General features: G+C 32.7%; 1 protein-coding gene across 3 annotated transcripts in view; it reads right to left on the minus strand.

Annotated features, from left to right (window-relative positions):
• gyg1b (glycogenin 1b) overlaps positions 1 to 27,167 on the minus strand; it is a 41,211-nt gene extending 14,044 nt beyond the window's left edge. Inside the window, exons 1-4 of one of the 3 annotated variants that reach the window (XM_072913424.1) lie at positions 26,970 to 27,167; positions 19,863 to 19,998; positions 19,625 to 19,799; positions 19,408 to 19,570 (exon numbers count right to left, since the gene is read on the minus strand). In XM_072913424.1, the coding sequence (XP_072769525.1) occupies positions 19,408 to 19,570; positions 19,625 to 19,799; positions 19,863 to 19,998; positions 26,970 to 27,066 (571 nt within the window). In that variant the 5' untranslated portion in view covers positions 27,067 to 27,167. Of the gene's footprint in view, positions 1 to 19,407; positions 19,571 to 19,624; positions 19,800 to 19,862; positions 20,086 to 26,969 lie in introns of all 3 variants that reach the window. The other 2 variants (XM_072913425.1, XM_061964689.2) reach the window with 2 other exon arrangements.
• Between the last annotated feature and the right edge of the window lie 302 nt (positions 27,168 to 27,469).

Consider the following 27,469-nt stretch of genomic DNA (forward strand, 5'->3'; position numbering starts at 1 on the left):
AAAGATCTTTGTTGTCATTGTGTACGTCCTGTCGAACTTCTACTAGTCACACTAGTTTTATTTAAAGATCTTTGTTGTCATTGTGTACGTCCTGTCAAACTTCTACTAGTCACACTAGTTTTATTTAGAGATCTTTGTTGTCATTGTGTACATCCTGTCAAACTTCTACTAGTCACACTAGTTTTATTTAAAGATCTTTGTTGTCATTGTGTACGTCCTGTCAAACTTCTACTAGTCACACTAGTTTTATTTAGAGATCTTTGTTGTCATTGTGTATCTCTTGTCAAACTTCTACTCGTCACACTAGTTTTATTTAAAGATCTTTGTTGTCATTGTGTACGTCCTGTCAAACCTCTACTAGTCACACTAGTTTTATTTAAAGATCTTTGTTGTCATTGTGTGCGTCCTGTCAAACTTTTACTAGTCACACTAGTTTTATTTAAAGATCTTTGTTGTCATTGTGTACGTCCTGTCAAACTTCTACTAGTCACACTAGTTTTATTTAAATATATTTTTTGTCATTTTGTGCGTCCTGTCAAACTTCTACTTGTCACACTAGTTTTATTTAAAGATCTTTGTTGTCATTGTGTACGTCCTGTCAAACTTCTACTAGTCACACTAGTTTTATTTAGAGATCTTTGTTGTCATTGTGTGCATCCTGTCAAACGTCTACTAGTCACACTAGTTTTATTTAAATATCTTTGTTGTCATTGTGTGCGTCCTGTCAAACTTCTACTAGTCACACTTGTTTTATTTAAATATATTTGTTGTCATTGTGTGCGTCTTGTCAAACTTCTACTAGTCACACTAGTTTTATAAAGATCTTTGTTGTCATTGTGTATCTCTTGTCAAACTTCTACTAGTCACACTAGTTTAATTAAAGATCTTTGTTGTCATTGTCTACGTCCTGTCAAACTTCTCCTCATCACACTGGTTTTAATCCACTTCTTCAAATCTGACTACTTTCAGGTTCTGTCTGCACTTTTGGTCAAATCAGGGCAGTCAAATACCGAGTTAACTCATGTGGTTAATCACAAAATGTTAGCTTGCTAATAAGGTGAAGTTGCAGATTCATCACGCATTTTATTTATATATTTTTTTTTACCAGGGCAGTCTAAAATAATGACTTAACTTTTTGAGATCAATCACAAAAATATTATCACATTAATTAAGTGAAACGATACCAAAATAATGTTATTGTAAGTTCATAATACGAACACAGACACTCGTAAAGGGTTTAGCATTTTAGCTAATGTTAACGATGCAATCTTCATTACATTACAATAGCACGTGCAAATATGCATGAAAACACTCCTACAGACATCACGCATGGGACGCTTTAGTAAGTAAGAATTGTTTTAGTTATATTGTAAAACTTACAAACGTTGCTTGGAGTGATGGATGAAGCTAATAGTTAGCATACTTGCTAGCTTTTTGGGCAATTTTCTCCAATATACACATCAGAGTCATTTATTTGGGTTCTTGACGCAAGCTTACTGTTAGCATGCTAATGATAGCTTTTTTTTTACATAGTTTGAAGGTATACACTCCAGAGTCATATATTTTGGCACTTGACACAATCTTACTTTTAGCATGCTAACGTTAGCATTTTTTATTTTTATTTTTTACATATTTTTGAAGGTATACATCCCAGAGTCATATATTTTGGTACTTAGCAGTTGCTAATACTTAGCATGCTTGCTAGCTTTTTGGGCAATTTTCTCAGATATACACCTCAGAGTCATTTATTCTGGTTCTTGATACAAGCTCACTGTTAGCATGCTAACGTTAGCATTTTTTTTTTTTTTTTTATTTTTTTTTACATATTTTTGAAGGTATACATCCCAGAGTCATATATTTTGGTACTTAGGAGTTGCTAATACTTAGCATGCTTGCTAGCTTTTTGGGCAATCTTCTCAGATATACACCTCAGAGTCATTTATTCTGGTTCTTGATACAAGCTCACTGTTAGCATGCTAACGTTAGCATTTTTTTATTTTTATTTTTTACATATTTGTGAAGGTATACATCCCAGAGTCATATATTTTGGTACTTAGCAGTTGCTAATACTTAGCATGCTTGCTAGCTTTTTGGGCAATCTTCTCAGATATACACCTCAGAGTCATTTATTCTGGTTCTTGATACAAAGCTCACTGTTAGCATGCTAACATTAGCATTTTAGTTTGTTATTTATTATTTGTTGACATATTTTTGAAGGTATACATCCCAGAGTCGTATGTTTTGGTACTTGCCGCACGCTAACTCTTATATTTTCTTTTGTTAGCTGACGCTATCTGGCTAGCGTGCTAAATGTTAGCATTCCGACTTTTCAGCATTCACGAGCAATTTCTCGCATTTTCCAGTCACCACGTGATTTTTGATTGTTTGCAGTTGCTAGGCAGAACGTGTGTGACATATGGCGGACACATAAGTCGTCCCCATGGCAAGTATCAGGGCTCAATGTGTCGCTATAAATAAAGACGGCGGTGCAGTAAATAATTTTAAGGGAGCGTCTGACAATGACGGCCGTATTAATAGCAGCGCCGGCTTGTCATCACAATAAGTTAGCGCTGTAGATTGATAATGTTTGTTGTCGCTACGTTCCAAACTTGGCTCTCCTGCGGCGCAGGTAGCGTGCGGAGCGTTTATGACAAACGTCAGCCCTGAAGTGCGCGGGGAGGAGATTAGTGATGACATTCTTCATGCTTTTAATTGTCTTTCCCCCGAGTCGTTGTCTCACAAATAAACACTTTTCCCCTCCCAGCGTCTGCTAGACGGCGGCGGGGGAGCGTGGCGCACTTTTAAAGATTATAATGACGTTTGTTAATGGCCGCTTACTTTACCCGTTATGGCGGCAGTATACTACTTCCTGTTGGGAAATATTCCACAAATAATGCTCGCGACTCATCAAGGCAGGAAGCTTTTTTAATTGACTTGGGGGAACTTTGAGGGCTTTCATCCCTCATTGGCTTTATTGCTGCTTGCCTGCCAGGGTCTAGGGGTCAGGGCCAGGATTTGTTCACTCGTTGTCATGGCAACCGCGCTGTTGTTTCCATATTTGCAATTATATACAGGTCTTTCCTAGCGCCACCAGTTTCATGATCACTCAAATTATATACAGGTCGACTACAGTACGTCTCTTCCAAACTTCATTTTTGGTGGGGAAATCCAGTTTTTGTCCTTCTTTCCTGGCGTCTTATCGGTTCCGCTTTGTTTGTTTTTCGCTCTGCAACACTCGCAGCGTGGGCTCATTTAAGGAGCGCCACCAGTTTCATGATCACTCAAATTATTTACAGGTCTTTCCTACCGCACGTCTCTTCCAAACTTCATTTGTGGTCGGGAAATCCAGTTTTTGTCCTTCTTTCCTGGCGTCTTATTGGTTTTGTTTGTTTTCGTTCTGCAACACTCGTAGCGTGGGTTCATTTTAAGGAGCGCCACCAGTTTCATGATCACTTAAATTATTTACAGGTCATTCCTACCGCACGTCTCTTCCAAACGTCATTTTTGGTTGAAAAATCCAGTTTTTGTCCTTCTTTCCTGGCGTCTTATCAGTTCCGTTTTGTTTGTTTTCGCTCTGCAAGACTCCCAGCGTGGGCTCATTTAAGGTGTGCCACCAGTTTCATGATCACTCAAATTATATACAGGTCTTTCCTACCGCACGTCTCTTCCAAACTTCATTTATGGTGGGGAAATCCAGTTTTTGTCCTTCTTTCCTGGCGCCTTGTCGGTTTTGTTTGTTTTCCGCTCCGCAACACTCGCAGCGTGGGCTCATTTAAGGTGTGCCACCAGTTTCATGATCACTCAAATTATATGCAGGTCGCCTACCGCACGTCTCTTCCGAACTTCATTTGTGGTCGGGAAATCCAGTTTTTGTTCTTCTTTCCTGGCGCCTTGTCGGTGTTGTTTCTTTTCGATCTGTAACACTCGCAGCTTGGGCTCATTTAAGGAGCGCCACCAGTTTTATGATCACTCAAATTATATACAGGTCGCCTACCGCACGTCTCTTCCAAACGTCATTTTTGGTTGAAAAATCCAGTTTTTGTCCTTCTTTCCTGGCGTCTTGTCGGTTCTGTTTTGTTTGTTTTCCGCTCCGCAACACTCGCAGCGTGGGCTCATTTAAGGAGCGCCACCAGTTTCATGATCACTCCAATTATATACAGGTCGCCTACCGCACGTCTCCTCCGAACTTCATTTGTGGTCGGGAAATCCAGTTTTTGTCCTTCTTTCCTGGAGTCTTATCGGTTTTGTTTGTTTTCGCTACTGCAACACTCGCAGCGTGGGCTCATTTAAGGAGCGCCACCAGTTTCATGATCACTCAAATTATTTACAGGTCTTTCCTACCGCACATCTCTTCCAAACTTCATTTGTGGTCGGGAAATTCAGTTTTTGTCCTTCTTTCCTGGACTCTTATCGGTTTTGTTTGTTTTCTCTACTGCAACACTCGCAGCGTGGGCTCATTTAAGGAGCGCCACCAGTTTCATGATCACTCAAATTATTTACAGGTCTTTCCTACCGCACGTCTCTTCCAAGCTTCATTTGTGGTCGGGAAATCCAGTTTTTGTCCTTCTTTCCTGGAGTCTTATCGGTTTTGTTTGTTTTCGCTCTGCAACACTCGCAGCGTGGGCTCATTTAAGGAGCGCCACCAGTTTCATGATCACTCAAATTATTTACAGGTCTTTCCTACCGCACATCTCTTCCAAACTTCATTTGTGGTCAGGAAATTCAGTTTTTGTCCTTCTTTCCTGGAGTCTTATCGGTTTTGTTTGTTTTCGCTACTGCAACACTCGCAGCGTGGATTCATTTTAAGGAGCGCCACCAGTTTCATGATCACTCAAATTATATACAGGTCGCCTACCGCACGTCTCTTCCAAACTTCATTTTTGGTTGGGGAATCCAGTTTTTGTTCTTCTTTCCTGGCGCCTTGTCAGTTTTGTTTCTTTTCCATCTGTAACACTCGCAGCTTGGGCTCATTTAAGGAGCGCCACCAGTTTTATGATCACTCAAATTATATACAGGTCGCCTACCGCACGTCTCTTCCAAACGTCATTTTTGGTTGGGAAATCCAGTTGTTGTCCTTCTTTCCTGGCGTCTTATCGGTTCCGTTTTGTTTGTTTTCGCTCTGCAACACTCCCAGCGTGGGCTCATTTAAGGTGTGCCACCAGTTTCATGATCACTCGAATTATATACAGGTCGCCTACCGCACGTCTCTTCCAAACTTCATTTGGGGTCGGGAAATCCAGTTTTTGTCCTTCTTTCCTGGCGTCTTATCGGTTCCGTTTTGTTTGTTTTCGCTCTGCAACACTCGCAGCGTGGGCTCATTTAAGGAGCGCCACCAGTTTCATGATCACTCAAATTATTTACAGGTCTTTCCTACCGCACGTCTCTTCCAAACTTCATTTGTGGTCGGGAAATCCAGTTTTTGTCCTTCTTTCCTGGAGTCTTATCGGTTTATTTTGTTTTCTCTCTGCAACACTCGTAGCGTGGGTTCATTTAAGGTGTGCCACCAGTTTCATGATCACTCAAATTATTTACAGGTCTTTCCTACCGCACGTCTCTTCCAAACTTCATTTATGGTGGGGAAATCCAGGTTTTGTACCTCTTTCCTGGCGTCTTATAGGTTCTGTTTTTGTTTGTTTTTCGCTCTGCAACACTCACAGCGTGGGCTCATTTTAAGGAGCGCCGCCAGTTTCATGATCACTCAAATTATATACAGGTCGCCTACCGCACGTCTCTTCCAAACTTCATTTGTGGTGGGGAAATCCAGGTTTTGTCTTTCTTTCCTGGCGTCTTATTGGTTCCGTTTTGTTTGTTTTTGCTACTGCAGCGAAAAGGTCTCCGTCCGCAACACTCGCAGCGTGGGCTCATTGAAGGAGCGCCACCAGTTTCATGATCAATCAAATAAAAACGTGACAGAGATTGACAGACATGAAGACAACAGAAAAGATATCTCTGACAAAAATGCAAATTTTGTGTAAATATCTTGTCAAATCTGAGATTATTAGACAAGTAAAAAAAAAAGAGCAGGCAGCAGCTCACACATTCTCATACTTTCTGTGACATCCAGGAAAAAAATATATAATTTACGTGTTTTTATTGAAATGTTGACAATAATTCCGGAAGAAACCTTTCAATGTATTAAATCCATAAAGTGTTATAAAATGGTATAAAATGGAGAAATGTCATATTTTGAAATAAAATGTTGATGCTCCTCTTAGACACACGGAAAAAAATGTGTTTGATGTTTTTAATAATAAATCAAACATAACATCAAACATTATGTCACCTTTACTAAAAAATATGTTTAAAAAAACTTGTCCAGATGTTTACTGACATATAATATTCATCTTTAAATTACTTTTACTGCTAATGAATATCATTTATCGGCCTCCTTGACAACTAATAATTGGTATCAACCCTAAAAAAAACATATTGTTCAATCTTTGGTATGTATATTACAGAAAAAAACAAGTTTTTGTTGGTAAATGAGAGGTGATGAGAGATTATCATCACACTTCATTTCTAATGTGTTAGCATTAGCTAATATGCTAACACGTTTACGAGTGTCTGTGTTAGTATTATTAACTCAAAAGGGCATTCTTTTTGTATTGTTTCACTTTTCACAAATTCCCCAGTAAATTCACATAAATATACATTTTTGACATCAGCCGTTTTACTGCCTTGTCACAGACACAGATTGGAAACAATTAAGGTATGTAAATAAATATTTCTGTGTGAATAACTCATTTCACAACATATATATCTGCGACTAATATATGGTAGCAAATTTTCAAAAATGTTGTGAGTGCGTCTTATATACCAGCGCACTCTACAGTCCAAAAAAAACGTAATCGCGATTAATCGCATTTTGTTGAGCGTTAACTCAAAATTAATGGTGATAATCGCAGATAAATATACATTAATAACTGATCAGCCGTTTTACTGCCTTGTCACAGACTCCATTTTGAAACAATTAATTAAATATTTTTATGTAAATAACTCATTTCACAACGTATATATCTGCGACTTATAGTCCGGTGCGACTAATATATGGTAGCAAATTAAAAAAAAAAATTGTGAGTGCGTCTTATATACCGGCACACTCTATAGTCCGGAAAAAACGTAATCGCGATTAATCACATTTTTGTTGAGAGTTAACTCAAAATTAATCGTGATAATCGCAGATAAATATACATTAATAACTGATCAGCCGTTTTACTGCCTTGTCACAGACTCCATTTGGAAACAATTCAATATTTCTGTGTAAATAACTCATTTCACAACGTATATATCTGCGACTTATAGTCCGGTGCGACTAATATATGGTAGCAAATTTTCCCAAATTTTGTGAGTGCGTCTTATATACCGGCACGCTCTATAGTCCGGAAAAAAACGTAATTGCGATTAATCGCATTTTTGTTGAGAGTTAACTCAAAATTAATCGTAATAATCGCAGATAAATATACATTAATAACTGATCAGCCGTTTTACTGCCTTGTCACAGACTCCATTTGGAAACAATTCAATATTTCTGTGTAAATAACTCATTTCACAACGTATATATCTACGACTTATAGTCCTGTGCGACTAATATATGGTAGCAAATTTTCCAAAATTTTGTGAGTGCGTCTTATATACCGGCGCACTCTATAGTCCGGAAAAAAACGTAATTGCGATTAATCGCATTTTGTTGAGAATTAACTCAAAATGAATGGTGATAATCGCAGATAAATATACATTAATAACTGATCAGCCGTTTTACTGCCTTTTCACAGACTCCATTTGGAAACAATTAATTAAAATTTTTTGTGTAAATAACTCATTTCACAACGTATATATCTGCGACTTATAGTCCTGTGCGACTAATATATGGTAGCAAATTAAAAAAAAAAATTGTGAGTGCGTCTTATATACCGGCGCACTCTATAGTCCGGAAAAAAACGTAATTGCGATTAATCGCATTTTGTTGAGAATTAACTCAAAATGAATGGTGATAATCGCAGATAAATATACATTAATAACTGATCAGCCGTTTTACTGCCTTTTCACAGACTCCATTTGGAAACAATTAATTAAATATTTCTGTGTAAATAACTTATTTCACAACGTATATATCTGCGACTTATAGTCCGGTGCGACTAATATATGGTAGCAAATCTTCCAAAATTTTGTGAGTGCGTCTTATATACCGGCGCACTCTATAGTCCGGAAAAAACGTACTCACGATTAATCGCATTTTTGTTGAGAGTTAACTAAAAATTAATCGTGATAATCGCAGATAAATATACATTAATAACTGATCAGCCGTTTTACTGCCTTGTCACAGACTCCATTTGGAAACAAATAATTAAATATTTCTGTGTAAATAACTCATTTCACAACGTATATATCTGCGACTTATAGTCCTGTGCGACTAATATATGGTAGCAAATGAAACATTTTTTTTTGAGTGCGTCTTATATACTGGCGCACTATATAGTCCGGAAAAAACGTAATCGCGATTAATCGCATTTTTGTTGATAGTTAACTCAAAATTAATCGTGATAATCGCAGATAAATATACATTAATAACTGATCAGCCGTTTTACTGCCTTGTCACAGACTCCATTTGGAAACAATTCAATATTTCTGTGTAAATAACTCATTTCACAACGTATATATCTGCGACTTATAGTCCGGTGCGACTAATATATGGTAGCAAATTTTCCAAAATTTTGTGAGTGCGTCTTATATACCGGCGCACTATATAGTCCGGGAAAAAAACGTAATTGCGAATAATCGCATTTTGTTGAGAATGAACTCAAAATGAATGGTGATAATTGCACATAAATATACATTAATAACTGATCAGCCGTTTTACTGCCTTGTCACAGACTCCATTTGGAAACAATTAATTAATTATTTCTGTGTAAATAACTCATTTCACAACGTATATATATGCGACTTATAGTCCTGTGCGACTAATATATGGTAGCAAATTAAACATTTTTTTTTGAGTGCGTCTTATATACCGGCGCACTATATAGTCCGGGAAAAAAACGTAATCGCGATTAATCGCATTTTTGTTGAGAGTTAACTCAAAATGAATGGTGATAATCGCAGATAAATATACATTAATAACTGATCAGCCGTTTTACTGCCTTGTCACAGACTCCATTTGGAAACAATTAATTAAATATTTCTGTGTATATAACTCATTTCACAACGTATTTATCTGCGACTTATAGTCCGGTGCGACTAATATTTGGTAGCAAATTTTCGAAAAATTTGTGAGTGCGTCTTATATACCGGCACACTCTATAGTCCGGAAAAAAACATAATCGCATTTTTGTTGAGAGTTAACTCAAAATTAATGGTGATAATCGCAGATAAATAGACATTAATATCTGATCAGCCGTTTTACTGCCTTGTCACAGACTCCATTTGGAAACAATTAAGGTATTTAAATAAATATTTCTGTGTAAATAACTCATTTCACAACGTATATATCTGCGACTTATAGTCGGGTGGGACTAATATATGGGGAAATAAAAGTGTTAACATTTTGTGGGTGTGGCTTATATACCGGTGCGCTCTATATTACGGGGCAATTGAAAATAAATACATTGAGGTTGATATTTTATGTTTAGCTGCACGTTGCTCACACACATGGGCCACAGCTGCGCTTGTGACGGGAGGTCAAAGGTCAGGAAGGTGTTGGAGAGGGAAAGGATCACTACGCCGCTCCGGCGTCATGTTACCCAGAACGCCGTGTCGCAACAAACGTGGGATTCCGGCCTCGAGGAAACTACTTCCTGTTGTCTTGGAATGAATACTTTGACAAGAGTGCCTTTGTAAGAAAGTCGTTTTGTGAATGTCCAGCAGGGGGCAGTGTAGTGCGTAAAGTGTGTTGACAGTTCTTTTTATAGAAGGCAGTCAGCAGGACGACTTTGGGGGCGTGGCTACCTTGGCACTCATCCAGGTCGAGTTAACTCGTTATTTTTGACTGCTGTAGTGAAAACTATTGTAAAAAAACAAAAACAAAAGTGTGATTAATCTGCAACTATACCTGATTAATGTGATCATTTTTTTGTGATTAATCGCATGAGTTAACTAAAAAAATAAAATAAAACATCTAAATTAAAAGCGTGATTAATCGGCTGCTATAGCTGATTGATGGGATAATTTTGTTTGATTAATCACATGAGTTAAATCGTTATTTTTGACCGCTGTAGTGAAAATTATTGTTTAAAAAAAAAAACCTAAAAGTGTGATTAATATTTTTTTAACTATAGCTGATTAATGCGATAACTTTTTTGTGATTAATAACAGGAGTTAATTAAAAAATAGTTTAAAAAAATCTAATTTTAAAGCGTGATTAATCGGCAAGTGTAGCTGATTAATGAGATAATTTTGTGATTAATAACATGAGTGAACTCGTTATTTTTAACTGCTGTAGTGAAAATTATTGAAAAAAAAAACAAAAACAAAAGTGTAATTAATCTGCAACTATACCTGATTAATGTGATACATTTTTTATGATTAATCGCATGGGTTAACGAAAAAATATTATTTAAAAAATCTAAATTAAAAGCGTGATTAATCGGCAGCTATAGCTAATAATGGGATAATTTTGTTTGATTAATCACGTGAGTTAACTCGTTATTTTTGACTGCTGTAGTGAAAAATATTGTAAAAAACAAAACAGAAGTGTGATTAATCTGCAACTATACCTGATTCATAGGATATTTTTGTGATTAATCACAAGTTAACTAATTATTTTTGACTGTCGTAGTAAATTTTTTTTTGTAAAAAAGCAAAATTATGATTAATCTGCAACTATACCTGATTAATGGAATATTTTTGTGATTAATCACATGAGTTAATTTATTTTTGACAGCTGTCGTGAAAAATATTGTAAAAAAACAACAACAACCTAAAAGTGAGATTAATCTGCAACTATAGATGATTAATGCGCTAATGTTTTTGTGATTAATAACATGAGTTAACTAAAAAAAATACGTAAAAAAAAATCTAAATCAAAAGCGTGATTAATCGGCATTTGTAGCTGATTAATGGAATATTTTTGTGATTAATCACATGAGTTAACTTCTTATTTTTGACTGCTGTAGTGAACATTGTAAAAAAACAAAAGTGTAATTAATCTGCAACAATACCTGATTAATGTCATAATTTGTTTGATTAATCGCATGAATTAACTAAAAAAAAATATTAAAAATTATAAATTAAAAGCTGGGATAATTTAGTTTGATTAATAACATGAGTTAACTCGTTATTTTTGACTGCTGTAGTGAAAAATATTGTAAAAAAAAAAAAGAGAAGTGTGATAAATCTGCAACTATAGCTGATTAATAGGATATTTTTGTGATTAAGCACAAGTTAACTTATTATTTTTGACTGTCGTAGTGAAAAATGTTGTAAAAAAAAACAAAACAGAAGTGTGATTAATCTGATTAATGCGGTCATTTTTTTGTGATTAATCTCATGAGTTGACTAAAAAAACGGTTAAGAAAACTAAATTAAAAGCGTGATTAATCTGCAACTATACCTGATTAATGCGATCATTTTTTGTGAATTATCACACGAGTTAACTTATTTATTGACTGTCGTAGTAAAAAATAGTTTGAATAAAATCTAAATTAAAAGCGTGATTAACCGGCAACAATACTTGATTGATGGGATCTTTTAGTTTGATTAATCACATGAGTTAACTCTTTAATTTTGACTGCAGCGGTGAAAAATATTGTAAAAAAAAAAAAAAGATTTTTGTTTTATGCCCTTTATCATAGAAAACGTAGTTATTTGTATGGCAAATACACAAAATGTGCAATATTTTCCCCCAAAATATTTCAAAGTGGAACATTTTGATGTGATTAATCATGAGTCAACTTATTTTTGACTGTCATAGTAAAAAAAATACTTTAAAAAAAAAATCAAAATTAAAAGTGTGATTAATCTGCAACTATCGCTGTTTAATGGAATATTTTTGTGACTAATCACATGAGTTAACTGGTTATTTTTGACTGTGATAGTAAAAAAAAATACTTTAAAAAATCTAAATTAAAAGTGTGATTAATCTGCAACTATAGCTGATTAATGGAATATTTGTTTGATGAATTACATGAGTTAACTGGTTATTTTTCACTGTGATAGTAAAAAAAAATACTTAAAAAAAAAATCTAAATTAAAAGTGTGATTATTCTGCAACTATAACTAATTAATGGAATATTTTTGTGATGAATCACATGAGTCAACTGGTTATTTATGACTGTGATAGTAAAAAATTACTTTAAAAAATCTAAATCAAAAGCGTGATTAATTGGCAACTGTAGCTGATTAATGGAATATTTTTGTGATTAATCACATGAGTTAACTGGTTAGTTTTGACTGTGATAGTAACAAAATACTTAAAAAAAATCTAAATGAAAAGCGTGATTAATCTGTAACAATACCTGATTAATTGAATATTTTTTTGATGAATTACATGAGTTAACTGGTTATTTTTCACTGTGATAGTAAAAAAAATACTTTAAAAAAATCTAAATTAAAAGCGTGATTATTCTGCAACTATAGCTAATTAATGGAATATTTTTGTGATTAATCACATGAGTTAACTGTTTGTTTTTTTACTGTGATAGTACAAAAATTACTTAAAAAAAAAAAATCGAAATTAAAAGCGTGATTAATCGACAATTATACCTGATTAATGTAGTATTTTTGTGATTGATCACATGAGTTAACTAGTTATTTTTGACTGTGATAGTAAAAAAATATTTAAAAAAATCAAAATTAAAAGTGTGATTAATCTGCAACTATAGCTGATTAATGGGATATTTGTGTGATTAGTCACATGAGTTAACTCGTTATTTTTGACTGCTGTACTGAAAATTATTTTGACAACATTAAAAGTGTGATTAATCTGCAACTTTAGCTGATTAATGGGATATATGTGTGATTAATCACATGAGTTAACTCGTTATTTTTGACTGCTGTAGTGAAAATTATTGTAAAACAACAAAAACAAAAGTTTGATTCATTTGCAACTATACCTGATTAATGTCATAATTTTTTGGTGATTAATAACATGAGTTAACTAAAAAAATTATTTAAAAAAAATCTAAATTAAAAGCGTGTTTAATCGACAACTGTAGCTGATTAATGGGATATATGTGTGATTAATCACATGAGTTAACTCATTATTTTTGACTGCTATAGTGAAAATTATTGTAAAAAAACAAAAGTGTGATTAATCTGCAACTATACCTGATTAATGTGATCATTTTTTGTGATTAGTCGCATGAGTTAACTAAAAAAATATATTAAAAAAAATCTCAATTAAAAGCGTGATTAATCGGCAGCTATAGCTGATTGATGGGATCATTTTTTTTATTATTAATCACATGACTTACTCGTTATTTTTGACTGCTGTAGTGAAAAATATTGTATAAAAACAACAACAACAGAAGTGTGATTATTCTGCAACTATAGCTGATTCATAGGATATTTCTGATTAATCACAAAATAACTAATTATTTCTGACTGTCGTAGTGAAAAATGTTGTAAAAAAGCAAAAGTGTGATTAATCTGCAACTATACCTGATTAATGGAATGTTTTTGTGATTAATCACATGAGTTAACTCGTTATTTTTGACTGCTGTAGTGAAAATTATTGTAAAAAAAAACAATAACAACCTAAAAGTGTGATTAATCTGCAACTATAGCTGATTAATGCGATAACATTTTTGTGATTAATAACATGAGTTAACTAAAAAAATAGTAAAAAAAAAAACTAAATCAAAAGCGTGATTAATCAGCAACTGTAGCTGATTAATGGGATATTTTTGTGATTAATCACATGAGTTAACTTGTTATTTTTGACTGTGATAGTAAAAAAATACTTTAAAAAATCTAAATTAAAAGCGTGATTAACCAGCAAAGATACTTGATTGATGGGATCATTTAGTTTGATTAATCACATGAGTTAACTTAATTTTGACTGCTGTGGTGAGAAATATTGTAAAAAAAATAAAAAAATAAAAAGATTTTTGTTTTATGCCCTTTTAATGGTTAGTTTTGACTGTGATAGTAAAAAAAAAAGACTTTAAAAAAATCTAAATTAAAAGTGTGATTAATCTGCAACTATACCTGATAAATGGAATATTTTTTTGATGAATATCATGAGTTAACTGGTTATTTTTAACTGTGATAGTAAAAAATTACTTTAAAAAATCTAAATTAAAAGCGTGTTTATTCGGCAACTGTAGCTGATTAGTGGAATATTTTTGTGATTAATCACATGAGTTAACTGGTTTATTTTTGACTGTGATAGTAAAAAAATACTTTAAAAAAATCTAAACTAAAAGCGTGATTAATCTGCAACTATACCTGATTAATGGAATATTTTTTTGATGAATTACATGAGTTAACTGGTTATTTTTGACTGTGATAGTAAAAAAATACTTTAAAAAAAATCTAAATTAAAAGTGTGATTAATCGGCAACTGTAGCTGATTAATGGGATATTTTTGTGATTAATCACAAACGGTTAGTTTTGACTGTGATAGTAAAAAAATACTTTAAACAAATCTAAATTAAAAGTGAGATTAATCTACAACTATACCGGATTAATGGAATATTTTTTTTGATGAATTACGTGAGTTAACTGGTTATTTTGACTGTGATAGTAAAAAAAAATACTTTAAAAAAATCTAAATTAAAAGTGTGATTAATCTGCAACTATAGCTGATTAATGGAATATTTTTGTGATTAATCACAAACGGTTAGTTTTGACTGTGATATTAAAAAAATACTTTAAAAAATCTAAATTAAAAGCGTGATTATTCGGCAACTGTAGCCGATTAGTGGAATATTTTTGTGATTAATCACATGAGTTAACTGGTTATTTTTGACTGTGATAGTAAAAAAAATACTTTAAAAAAATCTAAATTAAAAGTGTGATTAATCTGCAACTATAGCTGATTAATGGAATATTTTTGTGATTAATCACAAACGGTTAGTTTTGACTGTGATATTAAAAAAATACTTTAAAAAATCTAAATTAAAAGCGTGATTATTCGGCAACTGTAGCCGATTAGTGGAATATTTGTATGATTAATCACATGAGTTAACTGGTTTATTTTTGACTGTGATAGTAAAAAAAAATACTTTAAAAAATCTGAATTAAAAGCGTGATTAATCGGCAACTGTAGCTGATTAACGGGATATTTTTGTGATTAATCACATGAGTTAACTGGTTTATTTTTGACTGTGATAGTAAAAAAAATACTTTAAAAAATCTAAATTAAAAGTGTGATTAATCTGCAACTATACTTGATTAATGGAATATTTTTTTGATGAATTACATGAGTTAACTGGTTATTTTGACTGTGATAGTAAAACAAATACTTTAAAAAAATCTAAATTAAAAGCGTGATTAATCTGCAACTGTAGCTGATTAATGGGATATTTTTGTGATTAATCACATGAGTTAACTGGTTATTTTTGACTGTGATAGTAAAAAAACACTTTAAAAAAAATCTAAATTAAAAGCGTGCTTAATCTGCAACTATAGCTGATTAATGGAATATTTTTGTGATTAATCACAAACGGTTAGTTTTGACTGTGATAGTAAAGAAATACTTTTAAAAAATCTAAATTAAAAGTGTGATTAATCGGCAACTGTAGCTGATTAACGGAAATTTTTGGGATTAATCACATGAGTTAACTGGTTTATTTTTGACTGTGATAGTAAAAAAAATACTTTAAAAAAATCGAAATTAAAAGCGTGATTAATCTGCAACTATAGCTGATTAATTGAATATTTTTGTGATTAATCACAAACGGTTAGTTTTGACTGTGATAGTAAAAAAATACTTTAAAAAAATCTAAATTAAAAGTGTGATTAATCTGCAACTATACCGGATTAATGGAATATTTTTTTGATGAATTACATGAGTTAACTGGTTATTTTTAACTGTGATAGTAAAAAATTACTTTAAAAAAATCTAAATTAAAAGCGTCATTATTCGGCAACTGTAGCTGATTAATGGGATATTTTTGTGATTAATCACATGAGTTAACTGGTTTATTTTTGACTGTGATAGTAAAAAAATACTTTAAAAAAAATCTAAATTAAAAGCGTGCTTAATCTGCAACTATAGCTGATTAATGGAATATTTTTGTGATTAATCACAAACGGTTAGTTTTGACTGTGATAATAAAAAAATACTTTAAAAAAATCTAAATTAAAAGCGTGATTAATCTGCAACTATAGCTGATTAATTGAATATTTTTGTGATTAATCACATGAGTTAACTGGTTATTCTTGACTGTGATAGTAAAACAAATACTTTAAAAAAAAATCTAAATTAAAAGCGTGATTAATCTGCAACTGTAGCTGATTAATGGGATATTTTTGTGATTAATCACATGAGTTAACTGGTTTATTTTTGACTGTGATAGTAAAAAAAATACTTGAAAAAAATCGAAATTAAAAGTGTGATTAATCTGCAACTATAGCTGATTAATGGAATATTTTTGTGATTAATCACAAACGGTTAGTTTTGACTGTGATAATAAAAGAATACTTTAAAAAAAATCTAAATTAAAAGTGTGATTAATCTGCAACTATAGCTGATTAATGGAATATTTTTGTGATTAATCACAAACGGTTAGTTTTGACTGTGATAGTAAAAAAATACTTTAAAAAAATCTAAATTAAAAGCGTGATTATTCGGTAATTGTAGCCGATTAGTGGAATATTTTTGTGATTAATCACATGAGTTAACTGGTTTATTTTTGACTGTGATAGTAAAAAAAATACTTTAAAAAATCTAAATTAAAAGCGTGATTAATCGGCAACGGTAGCTGATTAACGGGATATTTTTGTGATAAATCACATGAGTTAACTGGTTTATTTTTGACTGTGATAGTAAAAAAAATACTTTAAAAAATCGAAATTAAAAGCGTGATTAATCTGCAACTATAGCTGATTAATGGAATATTTTTGTGATTAATCACAAACGGTTAGTTTTGACTGTGATAGTAAAAAAATACTTTAAAAAAAATCTAAATTAAAAGTGTGATTAATCTGCAACTATACCTGATTAATGGAATATTTTTTTGATGAATTACATGAGTTAACTGGTTATTTTTAACTGTGATAGTAAAAAATTACTTTAAAAAATCTAAATTAAAAGCGTGATTAATCGGCAACTGTAGCTGATTAACGGGATATTTTTGTGATTAATCACATGAGTTAACTGGTTTATTTTTGACTGTGATAGTAAAAAAAATACTTTAAAAAATCTAAATTAAAAGTGTGATTAATCTGCAACTTTACCTGATTAGTGGAATATTTTTGTGATTAATCACATGAGTTAACTGGTTATTTTTGACTGTGATAGTAAAAAAATACTTTAAAAAAAATCTAAATTAAAAGCGTGCTTAATCTGCAACTATAGCTGATTAATGGAATATTTTTGTGATTAATCACAAACGGTTAGTTTTGACTGTGATAGTAAAAAAATACTTTAAAAAAATCTAAATTAAAAGTGTGATTAATCTGAAACTATACCTGATTAATGGAATATTTTTTTGATGAATTACATGAGTTAACTGGTTATTTTTAACTGTGATAGTAAAAAATTACTTTAAAAAAAATCTAAATTAAAAGCGTGATTATTCGGCAACTGTAGCTGATTAGTGGAATATTTTGCGATTAATCACATGAGTTAACTGGTTTATTTTTGACTGTGATAGTAAAAAAAATACTTTAAAAAATCTAAATTAAAAGTGTGATTAATCTGCAACTTTACCTGATTAGTGGAATATTTTTGTGATTAATCACAAACGGTTAGTTTTGACTGTGATAGTAAAAAATACTTTAAAAAAATCTAAACTAAAAGCGTGATTAATCTGCAACTATACCTGATTAATGGAATATTTTTTTGATGAATTACATGAGTTAACTGGTTATTTTTGACTGTGATAGTAAAAAAATACTTTAAAAAAAATCTAAATTAAAAGTGTGATTAATCGGCAACTGTAGCTGATAAACGGGATATTTTTGGGATTAATCACATGAGTTAACTGGTTTATTTTTTACTGTGATAGTAAAAAAAATACTTTAAAAAAATCGAAATTAAAAGCGTGATTAATCTGCAACTATAGCTGATTAATGGAATATTTTTGTGATTAATCACATGAATTAACTGGTTATTTTTGACTGTGATAGTAAAAAAAAAAAATACTTTAAAAAAATCTAAATTAAAAGCGTGATTAATCTGCAACTACAGCTGATTAATGGAATATTTTTGTGATTAATCACAAATGGTTAGTTTTGACTGTGATAATAAAAAAATACTTTAAACAAATCTAAATTAAAAGTGTGATTAATCTGCAACTAAACCGGATTAATGGAATATTTTTTTGATGAATTACATGAGTTAACTGGTTATTTTTAACTGTGATAGTAAAAAATTACTTTAAAAAAATCTAAATTAAAAGCGTGATTAATCGGCAACTGTAGCTGATTAACGGGATATTTTTGTGATTAATTACATGAGTTAACTAGTTTATTTTTGACTGTGATAGTAAAAAAAATACTTTAAAAAATCTAAATTAAAAGTGTGATTAATCTGCAACTATATCTGATTAATGGAATATTTTTTTGATGAATTAACTAATGAGTTAACTGGTTATTTTGACTGTGATAGTAAAAAAAAATACTTTAAAAAAATCTAAATTAAAAGTGTGATTAATCTGCAACTTTACCTGATTAGTGGAATATTTTTGTGATTAATCACATGAGTTAACTGGTTTATTTTTGACTGTGATAGTAAAAAAAATACTTTAAAAAATCTAAATTAAAAGTGTGATTAATCTGCAACTATACCTGATTAATGGAATATTTTTTTGATGAATTACATGAGTTAACTGATTATTTTGACTGTGATAGTAAAAAATTAATTTAAAAAATCTAAATTAAAAGCGTGATTATTCGGCAACTGTAGCCGATTAGTGGAATATTTTTGTGATTAATCACATGAGTTAACTGGTTTATTTTTGACTGTGATAGTAAAAAAAAAAACTTAAAAAAAATCTAAATTAAAAGTGTGATTAATCTGCAACTATAGCTGTTTAATGGAATATTTTTGTGATTAATCACATCAGTTAACTGTTTGTTTTTTTACTGTGATAGTAAAAAAACTACTTAAAAAAAAATCTAAATTAAAAGCGTGATTAATCGACAACTATACTTGATTAATGGAATATTTTTGTGATTAATCACGAGTTAAGTGGTTATTTTTGACAGCCCTAAAATAAATCACTTATTATTTGTACCGTGATAACCGCGGACGATGCAAGCGAGCGAGCGGACGATGCAAGCGAGCGAGAGACGTGGACTGACCGTCAAAGCTGCCGTGGAGTTTACAGTGCTCCAGCAGCCTGGCGTACGTCTCCACAGACGGGCGGAACACAAACACGCCCGAGTTGAAGCAGTCTGGCCATCCTGGATCGGGAGCAGCAGACAGTTCTTCCCGGTCAAAGAGCTCGTCCACGTTGCACAGCACCTGGAGGAAGAAGAGGTTGATGCATGTTTCCAGGAGGCGTGAGAAGGTCCTCACCAGGGTGTCTGCGTCCATGAACACACACTTGGAGAAGTGTGTGAGCGTCCAGCAGTGCAGCTTGGTCAAGGTCACGCCCAACTCCGGCCTGCTCATCAAGGCCAGGTGAGCCGCGTCGCCGCTGTCCAGCACGTCCACCGGCCTGACCTCGTCAAAGATCCTCCCCAGCACCGCCCTGGTGGGTCACAGCGTCACGGCGTCGCCCTCGCAACCTCCACAGAAACACCCGCTCGCTTACCGGCTGTGCTCCGACACCTGCGGCCCGACCAGGACCACCAGCTGCTTGGAGGTTTTGTGCTCGCGGAGACTCTGACCTAAGACCATGGCCCCCTTGGCGTAGTTGTCCGTGGTCGCCAACGTCACGAAAGCCTCGTCTGCGGAGCGGAGACACGCTGACTCCATCTTGGACGTGACGTTTTTTTACACACGCTGACAACACCAACCATTTTTGTGGTTTTCACCTTCAAATCCAGTACAACTTTTTCATCCATCCATTTTCTACCGCTTATCCCTTTCGGGGTCGCAAAGGGTAAAAAAAGAAAAAAAAGAAAAAAAAATACATACATTTTTGTGTGTGTATATATACATATATATGAGGTGGCGACTTGTCCAGGGTGTACCCCGCCTTCCGCCCGATTGTAGCTGAGATAGGCTCCAGCGCCCCCCGCGACCCCAAAGGGAATAAGCGGTAGAAAATGGATGGATATATATATATATATATATATATATATATATATATATATATATATATACATGTGTATATATACATATATATATATATATATATATATATACATGTGTATATATATATATATATATATATATATATATATATATATATATATACATATATATATATATATATATATATATATATATATATATATACATATATATATATATACATACATGTGTATATATATATATATATATATATATGTGTGTATATATATATATATATATATATATATATATATATGTGTTTAGAAAGTACTTTATTGATCTCTGGGGGAAATTCAGCACCACAGTTCGCTCACAATAGACAATAAACACTTAGGTATTTTTTACATGTGAATAATATAAATACCGTCTATTATACAGCATTATTCACATGTGAATAACTTAAATACAGTCTATTATACAGCATTATTCACATGTGAATAACATAAATACAGTCTATTCTACAGCATTATTCACATGTGAATAACATAAATACAGTCTATTATACAGCATTATTCACATGTGAATAACTTAAATACCGTCTATTATACAGCATTATTCACATGTGAATAACTTAAATACAGTCTATTATACAGCATTATTCACATGTGAATAACATAAATACAGTCTATTATACAGCATTATTCACATGTGAATAACATAAATACAGTCTATTATACAGCATTATTCACATGTGAATAACATAAATACAGTCTATTATACAGCATTATTCACATGTGAATACTATAAATACAATCTATTATACAGCATTATTCACATGTGAATAACATCAATACAGTCTATTATACAGCATTATTCACATGTGAATAACATAAATACAGTCTATTATACAGCATTATTCACATGTGAATAACATAAATACAGTCTATTATACAGCATTATTCACATGTGAATAACATAAATACAGTCTATTATACAGCATTATTCACATGTGAATACTATAAATACAATCTATTATACAGCATTATTCACATGTGAATAACATCAATACAGTCTATTATACAGCATTATTCACATGTGACTAACATAAATACCGTCTATTATACAGCATTATTCACATGTGAATAACATAAATACAGTACATTATACAGCATTATTCACATGTGAATAACATAAATACAGTCTATTATACAGCATTATTCACATGTGAATAACATAAATACAGTCTATTATACATAATAATTCACACGAAGATAACATAAATACAGTCTATTATACAGCATTATTCACATGTGAATAACATAAATACAGTCTATTATACAGCATTATTCACATGTGAATAACATAAATACAGTCTATTATACAGCATTATTCACATGTGAATAGCATAAATACAGTCTATTATACAGCATTATTCACATGTGAATAACATAAATACAGTATTATAAAGCATTATTCACATGTGAATAACATAAATACAGTCTATTATACAGCATTATTCACATGTGAATACTATAGATACAGTCTATTATACAGCATTATTCACATGTGAATAACATAAATACAGTCTATTATACAGCATTATTCACTTGTGAATACTATAAATACAGTCTATTATACAGCATTATTCACTTGTGAATACTATAAATACAGTCTATTATACAGCATTATTCACATGTGAATAACATAAATACAGTCTATTATACAGCATTATTCACATGTGAATAACATAAATACAGTCTATTATACAGCAATATTCACATGTGAATAACATAAATACAGTCTATTATACAGAATTATTCACATGAGGATAACATAAATACAGTCTATTATACAGCATTATTCACATGTGAATAACATAAATACAGTCTATTATACAGCATTATTCACATGTGAATAACATAAATACAGTCTATTATACAGCATTATTCACATGTGAATAACATAAATACAGTCTATTATACAGCATTATTCACATGTGACTAACATAAATACCGTCTATTATACAGCATTATTCACATGTGAATAACATAAATACAGTCTATTATACAGCATTATTCGCATGTGAATAACTTAATTACAGTCTATTATACAGCATTATTCACATGTGAATAACACAAATACAGTCTATTATACAGCATTATTCACATGTGAATAACATAAATATAGTCTATTATACAGCATTATTCACATGTGAATAACATAAATACAGTCTATTCTACAGCATTATTCACATGTGAATACTATAAATACATTCTATTATACAGCATTATTCACATGTGAATAACATAAATACATTCTATTATACAGCATTATTCACATGTGAATAACATAAATACAGTCTATTATACAGCATTATTCACATGTGAATAACATAAATACAGTATTATACAGCATTATTCACATGTGAATACACAATATTTCACCAAAAATAAGCCTGTGAACATGAATAAAGCCGAGTTTAAAGGGAAATAAACATGAACATATACATTTATGCAAAGTTAGCCTCATCAGCTAGCAATATTTATTTTGTTTTGCACTTCTCTTTTTTTTGGAATTTTGACTATCATTCACAATCATTATGTAAGACAAGAACACAGTTATGCTTTCTAACTTATAAACGCTAGCAAAAAAACAGCTAACAATGGAGCTAAAAGAAGTACACTGAATATTAACGCGTGTTAGCGATGTTGTTATTATAAGTGCTAACGCAGAGGGACTACTTTTAGCAGCGGCGTGATCACAGAGAGCTATATTGACATATTGAGCTGCTACATGGCCTCTGAGTTGGTGATAGTTAATTATAGATTATAAATCATGTCTCTCACCTGAAAAGTAGAAGGTTGTGGACATAAACCCACAAGTTGGTACACTTTGACATCCAACCATATGGTGAGAAAGACATGAAAAAAACACTTTAAAAAATATATATTTTGTGAGGATTATGATTAAATAGTTCATGTAAAGGGGAAGATATAAACATCCCATCAGTCTTTATCCCAGTGAGAGCAGACATTGTACAGTAAGTGATTGTTTTATGATGTTTGAATATCTTGTTTAGCACTTAGCAATACTGCTACATGATGCTTAGTGTTTGACTAAAACTGCATCTGTTTAGCAAGCTTGTCGGTCATCCTCCTTATATTCAGGTTCAAAAATAGAAGTTTCTAGATCGTCATTTGTCCCAAAGTAGTCTTTGTTGTCTCTCATCAAATCTGACATGATTAGTAGTCTTGTTGTTGTTGATGGAAATAGTGAATGTTAATTAACACGTATGCTTAGAATGATCAAAACACTTCTTAAAAAAATATTTTGTGAGGATTATGATGAATAGTTCACGTAAAGTGGAAGATATAAACATCCCATCATTCTTTATGGCAGCGAGAGCAGACATTGTAAGGTATGTGATTGTTTTATGATGTTTGTATATCTTGTTTAGCACTTAGCAATACTGCTACATGATGTTTAGTGTTTCACTAAAGCTGCATCTGTTTAGCAAACTTGTAGGTCATCCTCCTTATATTCAGGTTCAAAAATAGAAGTTTCTAGATCGTCATTTGTCCCAAAGTAGTCTTTGTTGTCTCTCATCAAGTCTGCCATGATTAATAGTCTTGTTGTTGTTGAAGGAAATAGTGAACGTTAATTAACACGTATGCTTATAATGATCAAAATACACGAAAAAAAAAATATTTTGTGAGGATTATGAAGAATAGTTTGTGTATAGGGGAATATATAAACATCCCATCAGTCTGTATCCCAGTGAGAGCAGACATTGTACAGTACGTGATTGTTTTATGATGTTTGTATATCTTGTTTAGCACTTAGCAATACTGCTACATGATGCTTGGTGTTTGACTAAAACTGCATGTGTTTAGCAAACTTGTAGGTCATCCTCCTTATATTCAGGTTCAAAAATAGAAGTTTCTAGATTGTCATTTGTCCCAAAGTAGTCTTTGTTGTCTCTCATCAAGTCTGCCATGATTAGTAGTCTTGTTGTTGTTGAAGGAAATAGTGAATGTTAATTAACACGTATGCTTAGAATGATCAAAACACTTCTTAAAAAAATATTTTGTGAGGATTATGATGAATAGTTCACGTAAAGTGGAAGATATAAACATCCCATCATTCTTTATGGCAGCGAGAGCAGACATTGTAAGGTATGTGATTGTTTTATGATGTTTGTATATCTTGTTTAGCACTTAGCAATACTGCTACATGATGCTTGGTGTTTGACTAAAACTGCATTTGTTTAGCAAACTTGTAGGTCATCCTCCTTATATTCAGGTTCAAAAATAGAAGTTTCTAGATCGTCATTCGTCCCAAAGTAGTCTTTGTTGTCTCTCATCTAGTCTGACATGATTAGTAGTCTTGTTGTTGTTGAAGGAAATAGTGAACGTTAATTAACACGTATGCTTAGAATGATCAAAACACTTCTTAAAAAAATATTTTGTGAGGATTATGATGAATAGTTCACGTAAAGGGGAAGATATAAACATCCCATCATTCTTTATGGCAGCGAGAGCAGACATTGTAAGGTATGTGATTGTTTTATGATGTTTGCATATCTTGTTTAGCACTTAGCAATACTGCTACATGATGCTTAGTTTTTGACTAAAGCTGCATCTGTTTAGCAAACTTGTAGGTCATCCTCCTTATATTCGGGTTCAAAAATAGAAGTTTCTGGATCGTCATTTGTCCCACAGTAGTTTTTGTTGTCTCTCATCAAGTCTGCCATGATTAGTAGTCTTGTTGTTGTTAAAGGAAATAGTGAGCGTTAATTAACACGTATGCTTAGAATGATCAAAATACACGGCAAAACACGAACAAAAATATTTTGTGAGGATTATGATGAATAGCTCATGTAAAGGGGAAGATATAAACATCCCATCAGTCTGTATCCCAGTGAGAGCAGACATTGTACAGTAAGTGATTGTTTTATGATGTTTGAATATCTTGTTTAGCACTTAGCAATACTGCTACATGATGCTTAGTGTTTGACTAAAACTGCATCTGTTTAGCAAGCTTGTCGGTCATCCTCCTTATATTCAGGTTCAAAAATAGAAGTTTCTAGATCGTCATTTGTCCCAAAGTAGTCTTTGTTGTCTCTCATCTAGTCTGACATGATTAGTAGTCTTGTTGTTGTTGAAGGAAATAGTGAACGTTAATAAACACGTATGCTTAGAATGATCAAAATACACAAAAAAATATATTTTGTGAGGATTATGATGAATAGTTTGTGTATAGGGGAAGATATAAACATCCCATCAGTCTTTATCACAGTGAGAGCAGACATTGTACAGTAAGTGGTTGTTTTATGATGTTTGAATATCTTGTTTAGCACTTAGCAATACTGCTACATGATGCTTAGTGTTTGACTAAAACTGCATCTGTTTAGCAAACTTGTCGGTCATCCTCCTTATATTCAGGTTCAAAAATAGAAGTTCCTAGATCGTCATTTGTCCCAAAGTAGTCTTTGTTGTCTCTCATCAAGTCTGACATGATTAGTAGTATTTTTGTTGTTGATGCAAATAGTGAACGTTAATTAACACGTATGCTTAAAATGATCAAAATACACGAAAAAAAATATTTTGTGAGGATTACGAAGAATAGTTTGTGTATAGGGGAAGATATACACATCCCATCATTCTTTATGGCAGCGAGAGCAGACATTGTAAGGTATGTGATTGTTTTATGAAGTTTGTATATCTTGTTTAGCACTTAGCAATACTGCTACATGATTCTTAGTGTTTGACTAAAACTGCATCTGTTTAGCAAACTTGTCGGTCATCCTCCTTATATTCAGGTTCAAAAATAGAAGTTTTTAGATCGTCATTTGTCCCAAAGTAGTCTTTGTTGTCTCTCATCAAGTCTGCCATGATTAGTAGTCTTGTTGTTGTTGATGGAAATAGTGAACGTTAATATACACGTATGCTTAGAATGATCAAAATACACGAAAAAAAATATTTTGTGAGGATTACGAAGAATAGTTTGTGTATAGGGGAAGATATAAACATCCCATCAGTCTTTATCACAGTGAGAGCAGACATTGTACACTAAGTGGTTGTTTTATGATGTTTGAATATCTTGTTTAGCACTTAGCAATACTGCTACATGATGTTTAGTGTTTCACTAAAGCTGCATCTGTTTAGCAAACTTGTAGGTCATCCTCCTTATATTCAGGTTCAAAAATAGAAGTTTCTAGATCGTCCTTTGTCCCAAAGTAGTCTTTGTTGTCTCTCATCAAGTCTGCCGTGATTAGTAGTCTTGTTGTTGTTGAGATGTTATGAATATTACTACATTACATACAGTATATACTTACAGCGTGTATATAAAACCTTATTGGAGGTATTTTGAGCGCTTAATAAGTGGAATAGAGCGACTTTAATTATCTTTTTTTTGAGCTGACTCTTGCTAGTGTTTATTTACGATTTAGAATGCATAAAAAAAAGGGTAAGGATCGTGAATGACAGGCAAAATTCCCCAAAAAAGTGCAGTTCCCCTTTAAAGAGTCCTAATTTGCTATGTTCTCAAGTACACTTGGTCACACTTTAAGAGGCCCTCGGTCTGATGCTGCAACTTTCGCTAGCCGGGCCCTAACCTCGGCCCCTCCACCCGTCTGACGCGCGCGGCAGCGAGAAGTGAAAGAGCGTTTTCCGTAACTCACCCGCCATGACTGGAGAAGAAGTGGGAGCGGACTGGAGCACAAGGCAGCTGTGAAGGAAAGGAAAGGAGAGGAGCGACTCAAGTGTACTGAGGAGCATTTATAGCGGCGTGACAGTGGTCAGCGTCACATGACCGTGTCCGCACACACACACACACATGAACTATTCACACGGGTGCAGCCTGACATATCAACCGCATCACAAATATTGAGAATCTGCATGAACTTTGACCTTTGTGTGTCGCAACATGATGTCCCCCCCACAGACATGCACTACTAATATTTGACATGAACTAGCCATGTTTACTCCTGTTGGGTTTGTTACAGTTTGGAAAAAAAAAAAGGAAGGTCAATATTTAAAAAAAATACACGCGCAATAAAAGTTAGTTTTCACGACATGTTTGTTTTTAGAAGTCATTCGGACTGTTGGCGGTGGGCTGGGTGTGTTTGTGGTGCTTTGGCGCCCCCCGGTGGACACTAGCTGTACTTGCAACATGTGTTTG

The sequence above is a fragment of the Nerophis lumbriciformis genome, linkage group LG07 (genome assembly GCF_033978685.3).
Source record: "Nerophis lumbriciformis linkage group LG07, RoL_Nlum_v2.1, whole genome shotgun sequence".
In the NCBI taxonomy this organism is placed as follows: Eukaryota; Metazoa; Chordata; class Actinopteri; order Syngnathiformes; family Syngnathidae; genus Nerophis; species Nerophis lumbriciformis.